Here is a 15,051-nt window from a genome sequence, read left to right on the forward strand (position 1 = left end):
AGGGTAGTTGTTTAAGCTGGTCTTTTTCTTTCTTTCTTTCTTTTGTTGTTGTTGTTGTTTGAGACAGGGTTTCTGTAGACCAGGCTGGCCTCGAACTCAGAAATCCGCCTGTCTCTGCCTCCCAAGTGCTGGGATTAAAGGCGTGTGCCACCACCGCCCAGCTAAGCAGGTCTTCTGTAGACCTCTTTCCCTCTCTTTCTCTCCCTCCATCTCCATCTCTCTCTTCTCCCTCCCCCCCCTCTCTCTCTCTCACACACACACCTATCCTCTATGGCACTAGACAATTTGTTTTTAAAATTTTAGATTCCAACAGATGTGCTAGCAAGTAAGTGCAAGCAATCGAAGAAGAGTGAATCTTCCTTTTTCTAATGTCCCTATGGAGGCCTCCAGCAGAAAGTGTGGCCCAGATTAAAGGTGTGTACCACCATGCCTGGATCTAATACTTGCTGTGTCCCATGCTGATCTTGAACTCAGAGAGCTTACCTCAGTCTCCTGGGATTAAAAGCATGTACTATCTTTCCTGGGCCTAAGCTTTTCATAGCCACTATGTCTCAAGATCTCCATGCCAAGATCCAGGTCAGAAACTTGTGTCTTCCATTCTCAAGATCAGGATCATAGGTATGCCCTCTAATTCTGGATTGCAGTGCATTCCAGATATAGTCAAGTTGACAGCCAGGAGTAGCCATCACACCTGAGAAGTCACTGATATGCAAGGCCCTTTCTGGGCATCTTTGAAAATGCCAAGACCTTCAACTCCTACTTCAGTCCACTGCTTATTTGTTTTCTCCTGCACAACTTAATACTGCTGAGCAGTCTGCCTATGTTGCCTATATGGCTAGCAACAAAGTAGCAGCCTCTCCTCAAAGCTGGGCATGCTCACTCTAAACCTTGGGGGGAGGGGTAAGGGGACAGATGACTCAGAGAGCCAGAGTGGTAGAGAGCAAGAGAGAGAGAGAGAGAGAGAGAGAGAGAGAGAGAGAGAGAGAGAGAGAGAGAGAGCGAGAAAGTGAGAGAGAGTGAGAGTGAGAGAGAGCAAGAGAGAGAGAGAGAGAGAGAGAGAGAGAGAGAGAGAGAGAGAGAGAGAGAGCGCACAGAGGAATCAGTTTCTGATTGGCTATACTGATGGTGTCCCAGTGTGATCCTGAGACCTTGGAGGTGGGATGTGGTATACCAAGACAGCACAGTATAAAGAAAATCAGGGGCTGCAGATGGCACTCTAGGGCCCAGGAAATGACCAGTTCTGGGTCTCAGCACCTGGGTCTGAGCCTTCACTGGACTCTAGAAATTAACCGCCCTGTCTCTGTTGCTCCGGCCGCCTTCACCAAAAGACATGGGGACCACAGAGTTCTTAGCACACTTTCTTCTGGGCAACATCTTGCACCCTGAGCATGGCTAGGAGCACATTGGACAGTGGATATTATAGAAAGATAAGTGAGACTAGGCCTATCGTTTCAATGTGGAACACATCTGGGGAGGGACACCCAGGGGCGGGATGGAAGTAAGGCGGTGGCAGAAGAGACTGGTTGACCTGCTGCATGTATATCCCCAAGAGGATACTCAGAACCCACACTATAACCGAGTTCAGATATTTTGAACAAAATATATATGTGTCTTCTTGGGATTTACTCTGGTTGATTGTATAAAAATTCGAGTAAAAATTTATTGGGTTTTCATGAAAAAAAGAAAATGGCCTCAGCTAGTCATACAGACTTGACAACTGCATCGTGTTCCATCTGAAATCCACAGGTACTGAGACAGCCTCCACTATGAGCCCAGCCTGCCTTGTTCTTTCTCATAAGTACCAGCACTTGGGCAGAGTGGCCCTCCTCCTCATCTCTCTCAGTGGTAACACTGGGCTACAGATGCTAGGGGCCCTCACCAAAGAACTCACTGAGAGATAGCAGGAGGCCCCCAGAGAAAAGCGTCATGGAGAGTATTGCCTGAGAGGTGCCCACCACACAACACCGCATTCATGTATGCCCTCAGGCCTTCCACAGCCAGCACTAGTGATCTCACGGGCTCCATTATCATGCGGTAAAAAGCTGAGTATACCGTGTCCCATACATCTGCCAAAAGTATTAACTAAATGCATAGGATCTATGCTGTATCACAATCTGGTGGTTTGCTAAACTTGAATTAAAATGTCTTCCTTTCAGTCCCAGCACTCAGGAGGCAGAGGAAGGCAATCTCTGAGTTTGAGGCCAGGCTGGTCTACAGAGCAAGTTCCAGGACAGCCAAGGCTACACAAAGAAACCCTAAACCACAATGGCCCCAAGGTCCACAGCCAGGTGGGCCTGAAGATTATCTAGTCCTCTTAAGTTCTGCCTTATTCTCACCCTCCTACATGGTAGCTCAGACTCTTCCTAAGGAGGGCAGGGAAATCTAGCAGGAAGGAACTATAACCGGGCTACATGGATTCTGGAGCAGGGAGCCTGGCCGGGTACCTGGGAGGTCCTGGACAACAGCAAGGCCTGGGAAAGCAGTATGAAGAACGTTTGTACTTAGAATGTATATTTAAATGCACACCAGCAGCAGCTGAGGCATCCAAGGGGTCGTGTGGGCTGGACCCAGGGCTCTGGCCCGATTTAAACAGTCAGAGCTTCCAGGATCCATGCTGCAGGCTCCAGGTGGACCTGACCCAGAAAGAGAGATGCTACAGGGCCTAACAGTTGGTATGCCTTCCTTTCACGGTCTGGGAAAAAGATGAGAGCCACCCAATTCTCCCAAGGGTCCAGCCTCTAACACCAGACATTCATACCAATGGAGCTGCCAATATAATACCCAGTCAGCAAATGGCAGTACAGAGAGCATTCACACTGTGGGCCACAGGGGACCCTACTGAAATGCAGACTCTGGGACCACCCAGCAATCAGGGAGGGTGGCCAATCATCTCCCCTATACTGTGAAGCATGACAAGGTGACGCCCTGACCTGTATGGCCTCCCCCACCAAGCGTCTGTTCTCATCAGATTGAGAGCATAGGATGCTCTGGCCAGGACCCAGGATCGGGAGTTAGATGTCTCCCTCTACTAACTCTGGTCACACAGATGGCCTCAGGGAGATCAGCCAGGCTGGAGCCCCAAGGATCACCATACCCCAGCTTCTTCTGTCCAGTCTTTGCAAACTGGTCAAGTTTATATTATTCAGCAGATTCTCTGAAACTGACTCATCTTTTGAATTAAGTAAATTTGTCTCCTGTAAAATTCAAGGGTACAGCCAGGCAAGGAGCTTTGTTTACAATCACTCCTGTGAAATATTTAAAAAAAAAAAAATATGACCAGCCGGGCAATGGTGGCTCACGCCTTTAATCCCAGCACTTGGGAGGCAGAGGCAGGTGGATTTCTGAGTTCGAGGCCAGCCTGGTCTACAGAGTGAGTTCCAGGACAGCCAGGGCTACAAAGAGAAACCCTGTCTCAAAAAATATATATGTACACACACACACACACACACACACAGAGAGAGAGAGAGAGAGAGAGAGAGAAGTTAACCAACTTCTTTGCAAATTACACATACATCAGCCTAATTTTTGGTGAATACCTGTGTGAGTGAGTGAGTGAGTGAGTGTGTGTGTGTGAGGAGAGAGAGAGACAGAGACAGAGAGACATTGGGTAAAAGTAGGCAAGCTCACGCTGTAAGATTATGGAGTACTGTGAGGAGATTTCTAAGTGCTAAGAAACTCCAAGAAACCAAGACAAGAGTCCTGCGACTTCCGTTTCTTCAAAAATGCTTAATTTTTCTTGGATTATTCTTTCATGTCCCTCCTGGGTTTAGCAGATAGGAGTGAGTTTACTTCTTCTTATTCATTACAACTGTTATTTGTTTATCTGCCTCTATAGAAAAATATGTTTCAGCCGTTGGCTGCTTGTCTGCTGCCTGGGGCTTGCTCTTCCCTTGCAGCTCACCCTTGTGACTGTACAAGTGACTTATGTGACTCCTTTCAACCCTCAGAGTGTAAGTTGTCTGTTGTGCTGAAGTTGGCTACTGCGTGAGACTTCAGTCCATCTTGTTTTCAGCTCCATTCTCCCAGATCCCACTTCCTCTAGAGTAGTGAATAATCAAATTCTCAGTCAAACTCCATTTATGGTCCCTACTTCTTGGTCAATGCCCCTTCGGTAAGTAATGCATTTCTACCAATGCAAGAAGACAACCTGCACCATTTGTCAAAACTGCTAGAAATAGAAAATGGAAACATACTGCATCAACAGCCAGTTGGGTCTTCACACGTGTGCGAATACGAAATGTGTACGGACGGGCATGCACACAGGGATGGCCTCTTGAGGGTCACTAAGGGGTCAGGCTCAGAAACTGCCACGGGCTAGACAGCGTACTGCCTGGGAAGTTGGAGACAGCAACAAGGGGGCATGCCCCACACTTCATAGATGAGGGGTGCATATATCACAGAGTCCCTTCCCTACAAGACACGTGGTAAGGCTCCTGCCTGTAACTCCTTCAGTCCCTACCAAACTCCCATATCTGCCTCACAAGTGAAATAATTGTAGCTTAGACAGGCAGATGATACCCAGAGGGAAGGGTAGAGCTAGAGAGGAACCCAGCTGGTCAGTGGTCACGCTCTTAATGAAAACAGGGGAGCTTGGCCAGGCAGGCCTTCCCTGGGGACATAGCTAGAGTATCAGCTGTAAAGGGGTCACCTCTGGCAGATGGCGGGATCAGGGACAGTATTCAACATTTCATAATCTATAAATCAATAAACTAGACACATAGGACATCTGGGACAAAGTAACAGCGCCCCGTGACTGAAGCACTGAATTTAGAAGCCCTGACTGGGACTTGGTCAGGTCATAAACGGTGTGGATCAGATCAATACCATCCAGAATGGATAGAGGGATGGTCTAGCTCTTGGGTTGCCTGGGAACCTTGCTCTTTCCCCTCTGTTAATTGACAAATGCATTATTGTCCAGGTCACACTCATCCAGCCTGACACATCCAAAAGAAATCAGTGATGCTTTTCAAAACCAGCCAGCAAGACAGAGGCAGTCTGGCCTGAAGAAATGGCTCAATAGTTAAGAGCAATTTTTGCTCTTTCAGAGGACCTAACTTCAGTTCCCACCACCCATATCAGGTGGCTCACAACCACCTGTGACTTCAGGTCTAGGGGATCCGAAGTCCTCTTTAGCCTCTACAAGTAACACACACACACACACACACACACACACACACACACACACACACACACACACACACACACACACACACACACACCAAACAAAATGTTTAAGAAAAGAAGTCAGGCATCTCTCAGAGCACTTCCATTATCAGCTCCCTCTGTAGGAACTAACTCTCCAGAAGCCAAGGAACACAGATAATACCTGCTGACCTAACATGACACTGAGGAGACCAAAATAGGCTCTGTCTGCCTCCGCTTCCCTCACTACTCACTAGGACTCTTGTAACACAGGACAGTGGTTGTGACCCATTTGGCAGACCTCTATTTCCAAAAAATATTTACATTATGATTCATATCAGTAGAAAAATTATAGTTATGAAGTAGCAACAAAAATAATTTTATGGTGGGGGATCACTACAACATGAGGAACTGTGTTAAAGGGCCGCAGCATTAGGAAGGTTAAGACCCACTGCTGTGGATGGGGCCTTTGCATCTACTGACACCCACTCCATTTCCCCAGGATGCTCCTAAGTCACACTTGCCCTTCATTTACATCTCAGTTCAAACATTTACTGCATAGAGTCCCTGGCTGTGCCTTTGTGAGAGTCCTCAACTGCGCAACACAGCACCTGGGGGCCTGACATACGGTTTTCTTGGTTTCTCTCCAGTTGAAAGTGCAGAAGTCTAAGATTCAGGCATCGTGAATAGACTTCTGCCCTTGTGGAAGTTCTAAGGAAGGCATTCTGCCTTTCTTTCTCTGCTTCTGGAAGATCCCAGAATCCCTTGGCTTGTGGCCACACTGCTCTGTTTCTGCCTCTGACCGTATGAGCCACGTCCTGCATCTTCTCTCCATTTTTAAGAAGATCTATTTTTTATCACTGCATGTGTGCATGTGTGCATGTGTGCATGTGTGCATGTGTGCATGCAGGTGCCCACCAGGCCTGATGTGGAAATCAGATCCCCTGGGGATGGAACTGCAGACAGCTGTGAGACACCTGATGTAAGCGTAGAAGCCAAATGCTAGTCCCTTGAAAGAGCAGCAAGTGCTCTTAACTGCCGAGCCACCTCTCCAGCTCCTTTTTTCCTCTTCCCATGGAGATGGATGTCATCAGATTTAGGCTCATCCCAGACAGCACAATCTCATATCAATATCTGCACAGACCATATAAAACTACATTCTAAGGTTTGGGGGATGAAAATTTTGGAAGACAAAATTCAATCCACGTCAAGTAACTTTCATGTCCCTCACCTACCTACTTGCTCTGTTGTCACCCTTTTCAGTATCATCTCTGCTGGAAATGCTTTCCCTGTTCTCTGTATCCACCCTGTACCTCAGGGAGGTCACTATGTTCAGCAATAGAGGCGCATAAGACGAGCTGCTACCCGGATGGTGGAGCCTGCTGTATTTTGAATGATCAGAGACTTTCAGCACAGTGTTGGGCATCACCAGACCCCTGCCAGTACAGGGTGGTCCTCCACCATGGAGGGATCCCAGGATAAGTGCTCATGTATCCCCCTCACACATCTCTGTAGGCTGCCCATCCTTCACCAGTATGAGCGTCCCACGGAACGGGGATCTGTTCGAGTGGTCAGCAAGGTCTGTAGAACAAGAGCCACTGAGCAATCCTGGGATGCTCCACAGATGCTTCCCAGGCAGCAGAGACCCTGGGAAGATGCCGGTGGCCACTGTGTCTGTGTTAGAAGTCAAAGCCAACTTCCTCTGGAAAAACCCTTGAGAGGACTCACAAAGTAAATCTCTCCATTTGAAAGTTTTAAAAGAATACTCACACTCATCCTCACAGGGGTCAAGGACCCTGATGAGAAGGTGGGAAGACGCTGCTGTCTGTCTGTCCCGCTCAGTGGTCCTCAGTTCTTCCTGCTGTAGTAACACCTGCCTTCCCGCTCAAACCATCTGCTTTTCTGAGACAGTGAGGGCAATGAGCTGGTCTTGAGATGCAGAGCCTAGTTGCATTTCTTTGACTACTTCTCCTCCTTCTTTTCCTCCTCCTCTTCTTTCTCCTCCTTTTCCTCCTTCTTTTCCTCTTCCTCCTCTTCTTCCTCTTCCTTCTCCTCCTCTTCTTCCTCCTCCTCTGCCTTCTCTTCCTTTTCCTCCTTCTTCCTCCTTTTCCTCCTCTTCCTCTTCCTCCTCTTCTTCCTCCTTTTCCTCCTTCTTCCTCCTCCTTTTCCTCCTCTTCTTCCTTTTTCCTCCTCCTTTTCCTCCTCCTTTTCTTCCTCCTCCTCTTCCTCCTCCTCCTTTTTAATGCATATGAGTGTTTTCCTTGCATGTACATCATACGCCAACAGTGCCTATGGATATCCTAAAACTGGACTTACAGATAGCTGTGAGCCACCATACGGGTCCTGGAAATTAAATTCTGATCCCCTGGAAGAGCAGTCTCAGTACTCTCAACCACCCCAGCCTTCCCCTGCACATCTGCAGAGGCAGATATGGTAAAGGAATTCACAGAAGCTTATTTTATCCAGTTTCCAACCAACAAATGATAAACCATTTTTTTTTCAGTTCTGTAGTGTATCCCTAACAGACTGAAATGGGCTGATGGTAAACCAGATTATAAACATAATCATTTCACCCCAGCACCTCAAGGCCACCACCTGTGACTGCTTTCCTACAAGTTTGTCCCTCCTCTCCACCCCCAGATTCAGCCAGACCAGGTCCACTGCTCACAGGGAGATAGCATGATAGTGTGCTTCTGCTTCACGTCATAGGGTCGCTTGTCATATGGGGGTTCAGAGATCCCCATACAACTATAGTCAAGGGCAGTCTGTATCTCTGATGAAGATGGGGATTCAGAAGACTGCAGCCCACCTGTGAGAAGCAAGGTAGAGCCAGATTGCTTCCAACTGAAGAAACCAAAACCATCACCACAGCTGCTGAGAGCTGTGCACATACCAGACAGTAGAGTCAGAATGGCAACCATCGTACACCCTGAAATGCCCAACTATGGAGCAGAAGCCATACTCTGTGGGACCATGAAAGGCAGTCTGTGGCCTGGTTGAGTGAGGCTTTTTCTAGAGACCCAGTAGAATATTTTACAAGGGATGGAACTGTGAGCCATGCTCCCAGACACTTAGGCTCCTGACACCAACTCCGTACTCCTGTGGCCATCAATCACATAGGGCCAGGCCCCTAGTGTTCTGACTGGACACCATCCCCACAGTCACCTGGCTACAGCCAGATTTTCCCTGCCCAGTTACCTGGCAACAGCCAGGTGGCCTGACCCACTATAATAGGGACTTCTTGGCCCCTCCTCGCTCTCCTTTCCCTTTCTCTTGTCCACACTCTCCCTTGCCTCTTGCCCCCGTTCCCCCCTCTCTCCCTATCCTTTTCCCCTCTTTCCACGTGGTCATGGCCAGCTCTCACCCCCTATCTTTTCTTTTTCTCTTTACTTCTTTATCTCGTTTCCTTTTTCTGCTTTTCTATGATAAAGCTTTAAAACCATAGACTCTCTCCTCTTGTCTAAACCTGCCGTGTTGGAGAAATGGAACAGGTCTCAGCATCTCCAGCTGCCAGACCAAACCAAAGACTCTCCTGTCCAGTCAGGCTTCCTCTACAGGTACACGGGGCCACCAGAACGGCCCCGCATTCTGGGCAAGAACTTTCTCCCTAGCCAGGCAGCCTCCCTCCACAGGTACACGGGCACTTGCCATCCCTATATGGGGTACGCAGGCTCTGCTCATTTTCCCTACTATACTCCAGTGGGATAGTCATCATTTGTGGTTATTGGTCAGTAGTAATCAAGCTGTAAAGCGGGGAAGGGTGGGCGGAAGACAGCCAATGCAACAAATTGCAGCTCTTTTCCCAGTCGCCGTGACTCTTGCCACTTAAGTGGGCCATGCAGGACCACACACTCTGAGAAGGGTGAAAACCAATGGACTTGAGCCAAGAAGGCCTGGAACCAGCAGCGAGCCGCTTTGGTAAATAAAGCTTGCAGGGGAGCAAGAATCCTTCTACCATCAGCCGTGTTCCCTGCAATCGAGCCATCCTTCCCATTTCTCCATCGTGCAGAGAAGCTCCCAACAGGCCCCTTTCTAGAAGCTAATACTCTGGTCTATCCAGAGGCTCAAGAGGGATGTATGCTGGACCTGCCAAGGGAGAAGAAGGAAGCAGTCCCCAGGCCCAGGCCTACATACTCCTCCATCTTTTTGCTCCTCTGCCTGTTGCCCACCTATCTGGTCACCTGCACGACAGAAGTGAATAAAAGGGGGTCACTCTTTGTGAGAACACCCAAGAAAAAGGCTCACCATGCTCAGCTTGTGTTCTAGGGACACGGCTGCACTCTGAGCAAATGCTCTTGGTAAGACAGAGAACTGGGGCATGCCTTGTCTTGTCACACCTGGCACAGCAGCAGGTGGGGAGCTGTCATATCCCCCAGCTTTAGGATCAAGCCACCCCTATCTCCAACACCTTGTCTTAGGCTCAGCACTCGCTACTCTGAAGCCAAAGGTTACAAAGGAAAGCCATACCATTGCTGACATTTCTCCAATCCTCCCCTCCCTCCCTCCACTCTCTGCTCCAGCTCCCAAAGTCCCACATCCTCCTCGCCAGAGCCACTTCCTTTGAATCTTGACAGCTGGGCAACAGTGTGTGATCTTTCAGAGAACACTTTCATTCAGCACTTCCACCAAGCATAGCAGTGGAACACAGTGGCCCAAAATAAACTTATTCTGAGCCATGTGGCACCACAAGCCTTTGATCCTGGGACATGAAGCAAAGGTAAGAGGATCTCTGTGAGTTCAGCCTGGTATACATGAGTCTAAGACAGCCAGTGCTATGTAGAGAAAGGCTGTTGAAACAAATAAATGAACTTATTTATTGAAAGCAATGTGTAGCCCACTTACTCAAATATTCACGGGGTGTGCCACTCTGCCTGGGTGTTGGGCACTAGAGATGAAACCGCAGACAAAATTATTTAAAGGAGACCGAAGGAGGTAGGTGTGGGGGAGCACTCCTTTGATCCTAGCACTCAGGAGACAGGAGCAGGTGGATCTCTGTAAATATGAAGCTAGCCTGGCCTACACACTAGAGACAAGACATCCAGGGCTACATAATAGAGACCTGGTCCCTAAAACAGTATAAAGGGAGGAGGGTCCAAAGGATAGGAGTCTGCACAGGTAAGGTGATCAGTGAACGTAGTAGACAAGCACTACTTGGTCAGGAGAGCTAGGCCAGCATCCCAGAGGAGGACAAGCAAGCCTTTACGAAGCAGATAGACACCACCTGTGCCAAGACTTCCATGGCTAGCATCTGGAGCCCACATTAAGATCTTCTGTTTTGTTTTTGTTTTTAACTTGAATTTGTGATAATGTCATAGATGCAAGTCCTGCTCATTCTTCAAGCAGCTGTGCCACCAGCTTCCTATACAAACCCTGGCAAGTTCCACTTCCTGGTTTCTAGCTCTAGCCCAACCATAAGACCAACTGCAGCTTTGAATATTGCTGACAGTATGATGAATGCAGGGGGTGGGGAGATGGCACAAATTGGAGGGGATTAACATGCACTTCAGCTCTAATTTTAGAAATGACCCTTCAAGAGTGACCACCTACCCAGGTGTGAGACCCTGGGGCCAAGTGATTCCCTCCATCATAGGAAGCTTTCCACAAGAGAGGGCTGTGGCCCTGCTCTGCTGAGCCTTCACACGGACTCATAGAGGGACATCCAGTAGGGACAAAAGTCCCAGTTGTCCCCACACACACACATCATTAGGGAAAAGGGGTTGAATTCCCAGCATCAGACTGGAAACAGCACCAAGCTTGGAGGATTTCAAATTTACTGCTCCTGAGAGCCTGGGCCAGCCGCTCACACAGCCTTGGGCACCAGGCTTTATGTACAATTTAAGGTATTCAGAGGGAGAGCTTTTCCCATAAACATTTTTTCTTGCCTTGAGCGCTGAATTTAGAAGCAATTCTCAAGCACATATAAGAGGGACTGTGCACCCTTTCCCACAATGCCTCCAGGTCTGATGAGACTGAGTCTGCACCACATTAGGATTTTCTGCCAGGGCAAGGTCATGGGGCCAAAGAAAATGGCACACTGCCCACACCAGAACTCCCTCCTGTGTCTCCAGCCTCCTCAGGACTCCCTCTTCTCTCCAGCCAGGAGAGAGTTCAAAGGAAGAATCTGGACCCAGGGGATATAAGGGATTGCTTCCTCTTACTGTTTTAATGCAGCTGAGATAAGTATCAGTAGAAACCCTTGGGAATCAAATCCACATCTCTAAGATCTAAAATAGAACAAGCTGTGCCAGGGAGAGCAGCCAGCCTCCTCCAGGAAGATCTCGTTGCTTTCCTCCATGCCCTCAGTCAGAGGCCTCAAGCCAAGCTTGGAGTGGGGTAAGGATATCCCGAATGACTTCACTTAAACACACAGCCCCTGGATACTCTGCTCTCCCCGGAGAAGCCCGCCTGAGACCAATGCGTCGTTTCCTTCCTAGGACAAATATCGAGGGACATACTGAGTTAAGAAGCTGCTAACCTTATGATTCAGAGAGGAAAGCATGGCTGTTTCAGCACAGAGAAAGAAGAGAAGAGGGGAAGGTATTTAGTGAGAGGTGGAGGAAAAGGCATTATAAAGGAAAGGTAGAGAAAGAGAGGGAATAGGAGAAGAGAAGTAAGAAGTTGTCCGGAGCATAGGAATAGGGAGGAGATAGGCCAGAGGGAAGAACTTCATTCTGTCCATCTCCGTGTCAGGAAAGGTGATCGAGGGTCCCAGCTGTCCGTCTACCATATACTGGCCCCTCTTGTCCTTCGGGGACTAGGGAAGGAAACAGCTCATGAGACTGGCTGGCCAGCATGATGTTACACAAGCGCAAACGGTGCCAATGTTTTTATATAATCCTCTGGTTCGCCCCATAAAACAGACCATAACACCCTGGCAAATACACTTCAATAAAGCTCCGTGCTATTACGGGACCCAGTGTCTTCCAGAAGATGAATCACACTGGCGGTGAGGCCAAGTCACTGCTCCAACTCAACTTTCTTCCTCTGTGCCTTCAGCTGAGTGACTGATGGAGAAGCCACAAAGCTAGCTGGTCAGGGTGGCCGTGGGTTCCAGGAGCTGGTGAGGGTTTTGTTATCTGAGGATACCTGAGCCACCTGGAACCCAGATGGCACATGCCCGGAACCCCGTTCTCTCAGGAGACCCCAGTGACCCTTACAACTTTTGACCCGAGCCCTGCTGAAGAAGCCCACCCAATGTAGCCACTGCCTAGGGAAGCCAGTTCCTAGCACTTGCACAAAGAGGTTTGCTGGGGCTGTTTCTGCGGAGAACCACAAAGAACGGAAGCCTGTTGGGGCTGCAGACATGCACCAACTGTCTCCTTCCTGCAACCCAACAAAGCTGTCCTTGGGGACAGAAATGGTGCATTCATCCTACACCTAAAATGTAAAATATTCTATTCCCAACAGCAACAACCATTCACTGTGACCTGCTGTGACGAAGATGATGAGTGCCCCCTTCCTCACAGAAAAGCAAAGAGGCCACGAGGAGCAGAAACTTTCATGCTTCAGAGGTTCCCAGGCACTGTGACCTCAGTCCCCCGTGAGCACTCGGCTCCTACCCAGCTCTGATAGATACTTGAATCCATCGGTCCTCTCGGCACCGGTGGTGTCTTATGTTTCTCCCACAATTGAACTTTCTACAGGAACCCTTAGCATCCTTGAAAAGTGGCTATCCAGGCCAGAGGTCACACTTTAATGGACAGGACACCCTCTGTGCCATGCAGTGAGGAAGATGGGATCAATCACTTTAGCTGGGCTGCAATCACCCCCTCCTTCCCTATCTCCAGGGAGAGAAGTGAGTCCAGTCTAAACCCACAGTTTGGAAAGGCTCTCTGGGTCCTTGCTGTGGACCTAGGTGTCACCCCCACCCTCACAGCTCTGTAAGGTATCTCTGGTCCCTAGAGGTGAGCGTAGGCACAGTCTGGACCTCCCTCAATGTAGATCTAGGTATTGCCTGGGCCCCTAACTACTCCTCCTGGCAACTTCTCAGAGGCTCTTCCTTGAGAAGTTTGCGTTCTCTTGGGTAGTAAGTTTGGATGAATTATGGGAGGCAGGGGACAGTTCCCAAGTGTTCACAGGATGAGTAGATGATGCAGTCGCCCTATCACCGCCCTCTGCCAATGAAGGCCTCCAGCATTCTCTCTACAGGACCCAGAGTAGCTTCCACTGAGGACCCTGGAAGATATTGTGGGGTGAGTGTGGGCAGCCACTCCTGGACACAGTAATGTCCCCTCCACCCCGAGGCTCACCATTCAGCTGGTTGTAGACAACCTCCTCCAGATGGTCCAGGCGCTGTAGGATGGACTCTCGGTCGGCCAGAGCACTCGCCTTGGATAGCCGATTGCGCATCCGGCGGTCGGCACCTCGCACGACCTGCACCAGCGCCTCAGAACGGTCCTGCAGGCGGCAGTACACTGAGAAGAGAATGATGCCCACGAACACCAGGATGTTGACCGTCAGCAAAGTTTTGATCTTCCTGGCCACCGCCATGAGCGCGGCTCGGACGGGGCCGCCTCACCCGCCGGGCATCCCCGGGGCCCCGGGGCCACAGGAGCCTGGGAGCGGCCGGCCGCGGTGGGGACCATGGGCCGGGCAAGGGCGGGAGCTGTTCTTTCAGCACCGCCGCACGGGCTCCACAAGCCAGGCCGCCACGACCCGCCCTTCTCCAGCGCTCAGAAACCGTTCGGGGATGCGGGCACAGGGCACCGCCCGCATAGTCAGCAGGGCCCGCCCGCCGGGAGCTTCCTGGGCCAGGAGGCAGCGCGAGGCCTTGGCTGCTGCGTCCCGTTCCTGCGCGCCCCGATCGCTCCTGCGCGCCCCGCTCCTGTGCGCTCGGCTCCTGCGCGCCCCGCTCCTGCGCGCCCCGAAACCACGGCGCCGGTGCGCAGTGACGCGGCCTGCGCTCATCAGCATGCACGCGGCGCCCGCTGCCCCGCCCGCCGCCCCAAACCGATCCCGCGCGCCCCCCCTGGCCAGGATAGGCCCACGTGGAGCGAGGCCCAGGGCGCGGCACTACTCGGAGCTTCGGACCGCCCTCCGCGCCTGGGCTTATTTTAGGGGACAAAACCCAGACTTGACCCTTGTGGACCCGAAGCCTTAGGGAACGCCGGTCAGGACTGTGCTGTGGGTGCACACTGGGGTGTGGTGAGGTGCCTTTGTGGTAATGAGTCAGAGTCACCTAGATTTGTCTGCCCACCGCGCCTGGCCAAACCTAATCTGATTGTTTGCCCTCCTCTGGGACCAAAGGATAAGAAAGGAGAGTAGAGTAGGCTGGAGACTGAGCAATCCTATTGTAGCATCAGGCCAAACAAATAAAGGAAAAACAAATCTTGACCAGGTTTCCCAAGTCCTCAGAGTTCAGGTGCATGCTCAGGCAGAAGAAAAACAACAAACACCTGCCCCTCCCTCTCTAATTTAGCCCCAAACAAACAGTTGTAAATGAAACTGCTGGGATCAGAGAAGGAGAGATGGCAGAAGTCACACATCCTAGGTTGTGAACCTGAATCACAGGCTGTGGGCTCCTCCTGTATTCCTGGTTACCACTGAAGCTACTACGGTGCCTGAAATGGTTTCTGACAAGTAACTGGTACTTAGCAAATATTTATGGAATGAATAAATGATGGAACATTTATGAGGAGCTTTCTTTGTGATGAGCTCTTTAGATAAAAGGACAAGGTCTGTGGGACTTGTAGCTCCTTGGTTCTGCATGAGTATTCATGCATGTATCTCATGTGTGCATATATCATGTGTAAGTATGCATGTTTATGTGTTCACTGTGTGTGCACGTACCCATTTGTTTGCATATGCATTCATGGATATGTGCTTGTATCCGTGTTACACATGTGATTCTGTGTTCATAAGTCTCCTTTGTGAATGTGCACGTGTACAAAGTGTGTATGATATGTCTAC

At 50.0% G+C, this 15,051-nt stretch overlaps 1 protein-coding gene across 1 annotated transcript in view; it reads right to left on the reverse strand.

Moving 5' to 3' along the window:
* The window catches only part of Galnt9 (polypeptide N-acetylgalactosaminyltransferase 9), an 82,503-nt gene extending 68,871 nt beyond the window's left edge, over positions 1-13,632 (reverse strand). Inside the window, exon 1 of the mRNA XM_052168211.1 lies at positions 13,392-13,632. Within this exon, the coding sequence (XP_052024171.1) occupies positions 13,392-13,632 (241 nt within the window). The remainder of the gene's footprint in view (positions 1-13,391) is intronic.
* Between the last annotated feature and the right edge of the window lie 1,419 nt (positions 13,633-15,051).

This window comes from Apodemus sylvaticus, chromosome 22 (assembly GCF_947179515.1).
Source record: "Apodemus sylvaticus chromosome 22, mApoSyl1.1, whole genome shotgun sequence".
Classification (NCBI taxonomy): Eukaryota; Metazoa; Chordata; class Mammalia; order Rodentia; family Muridae; genus Apodemus; species Apodemus sylvaticus.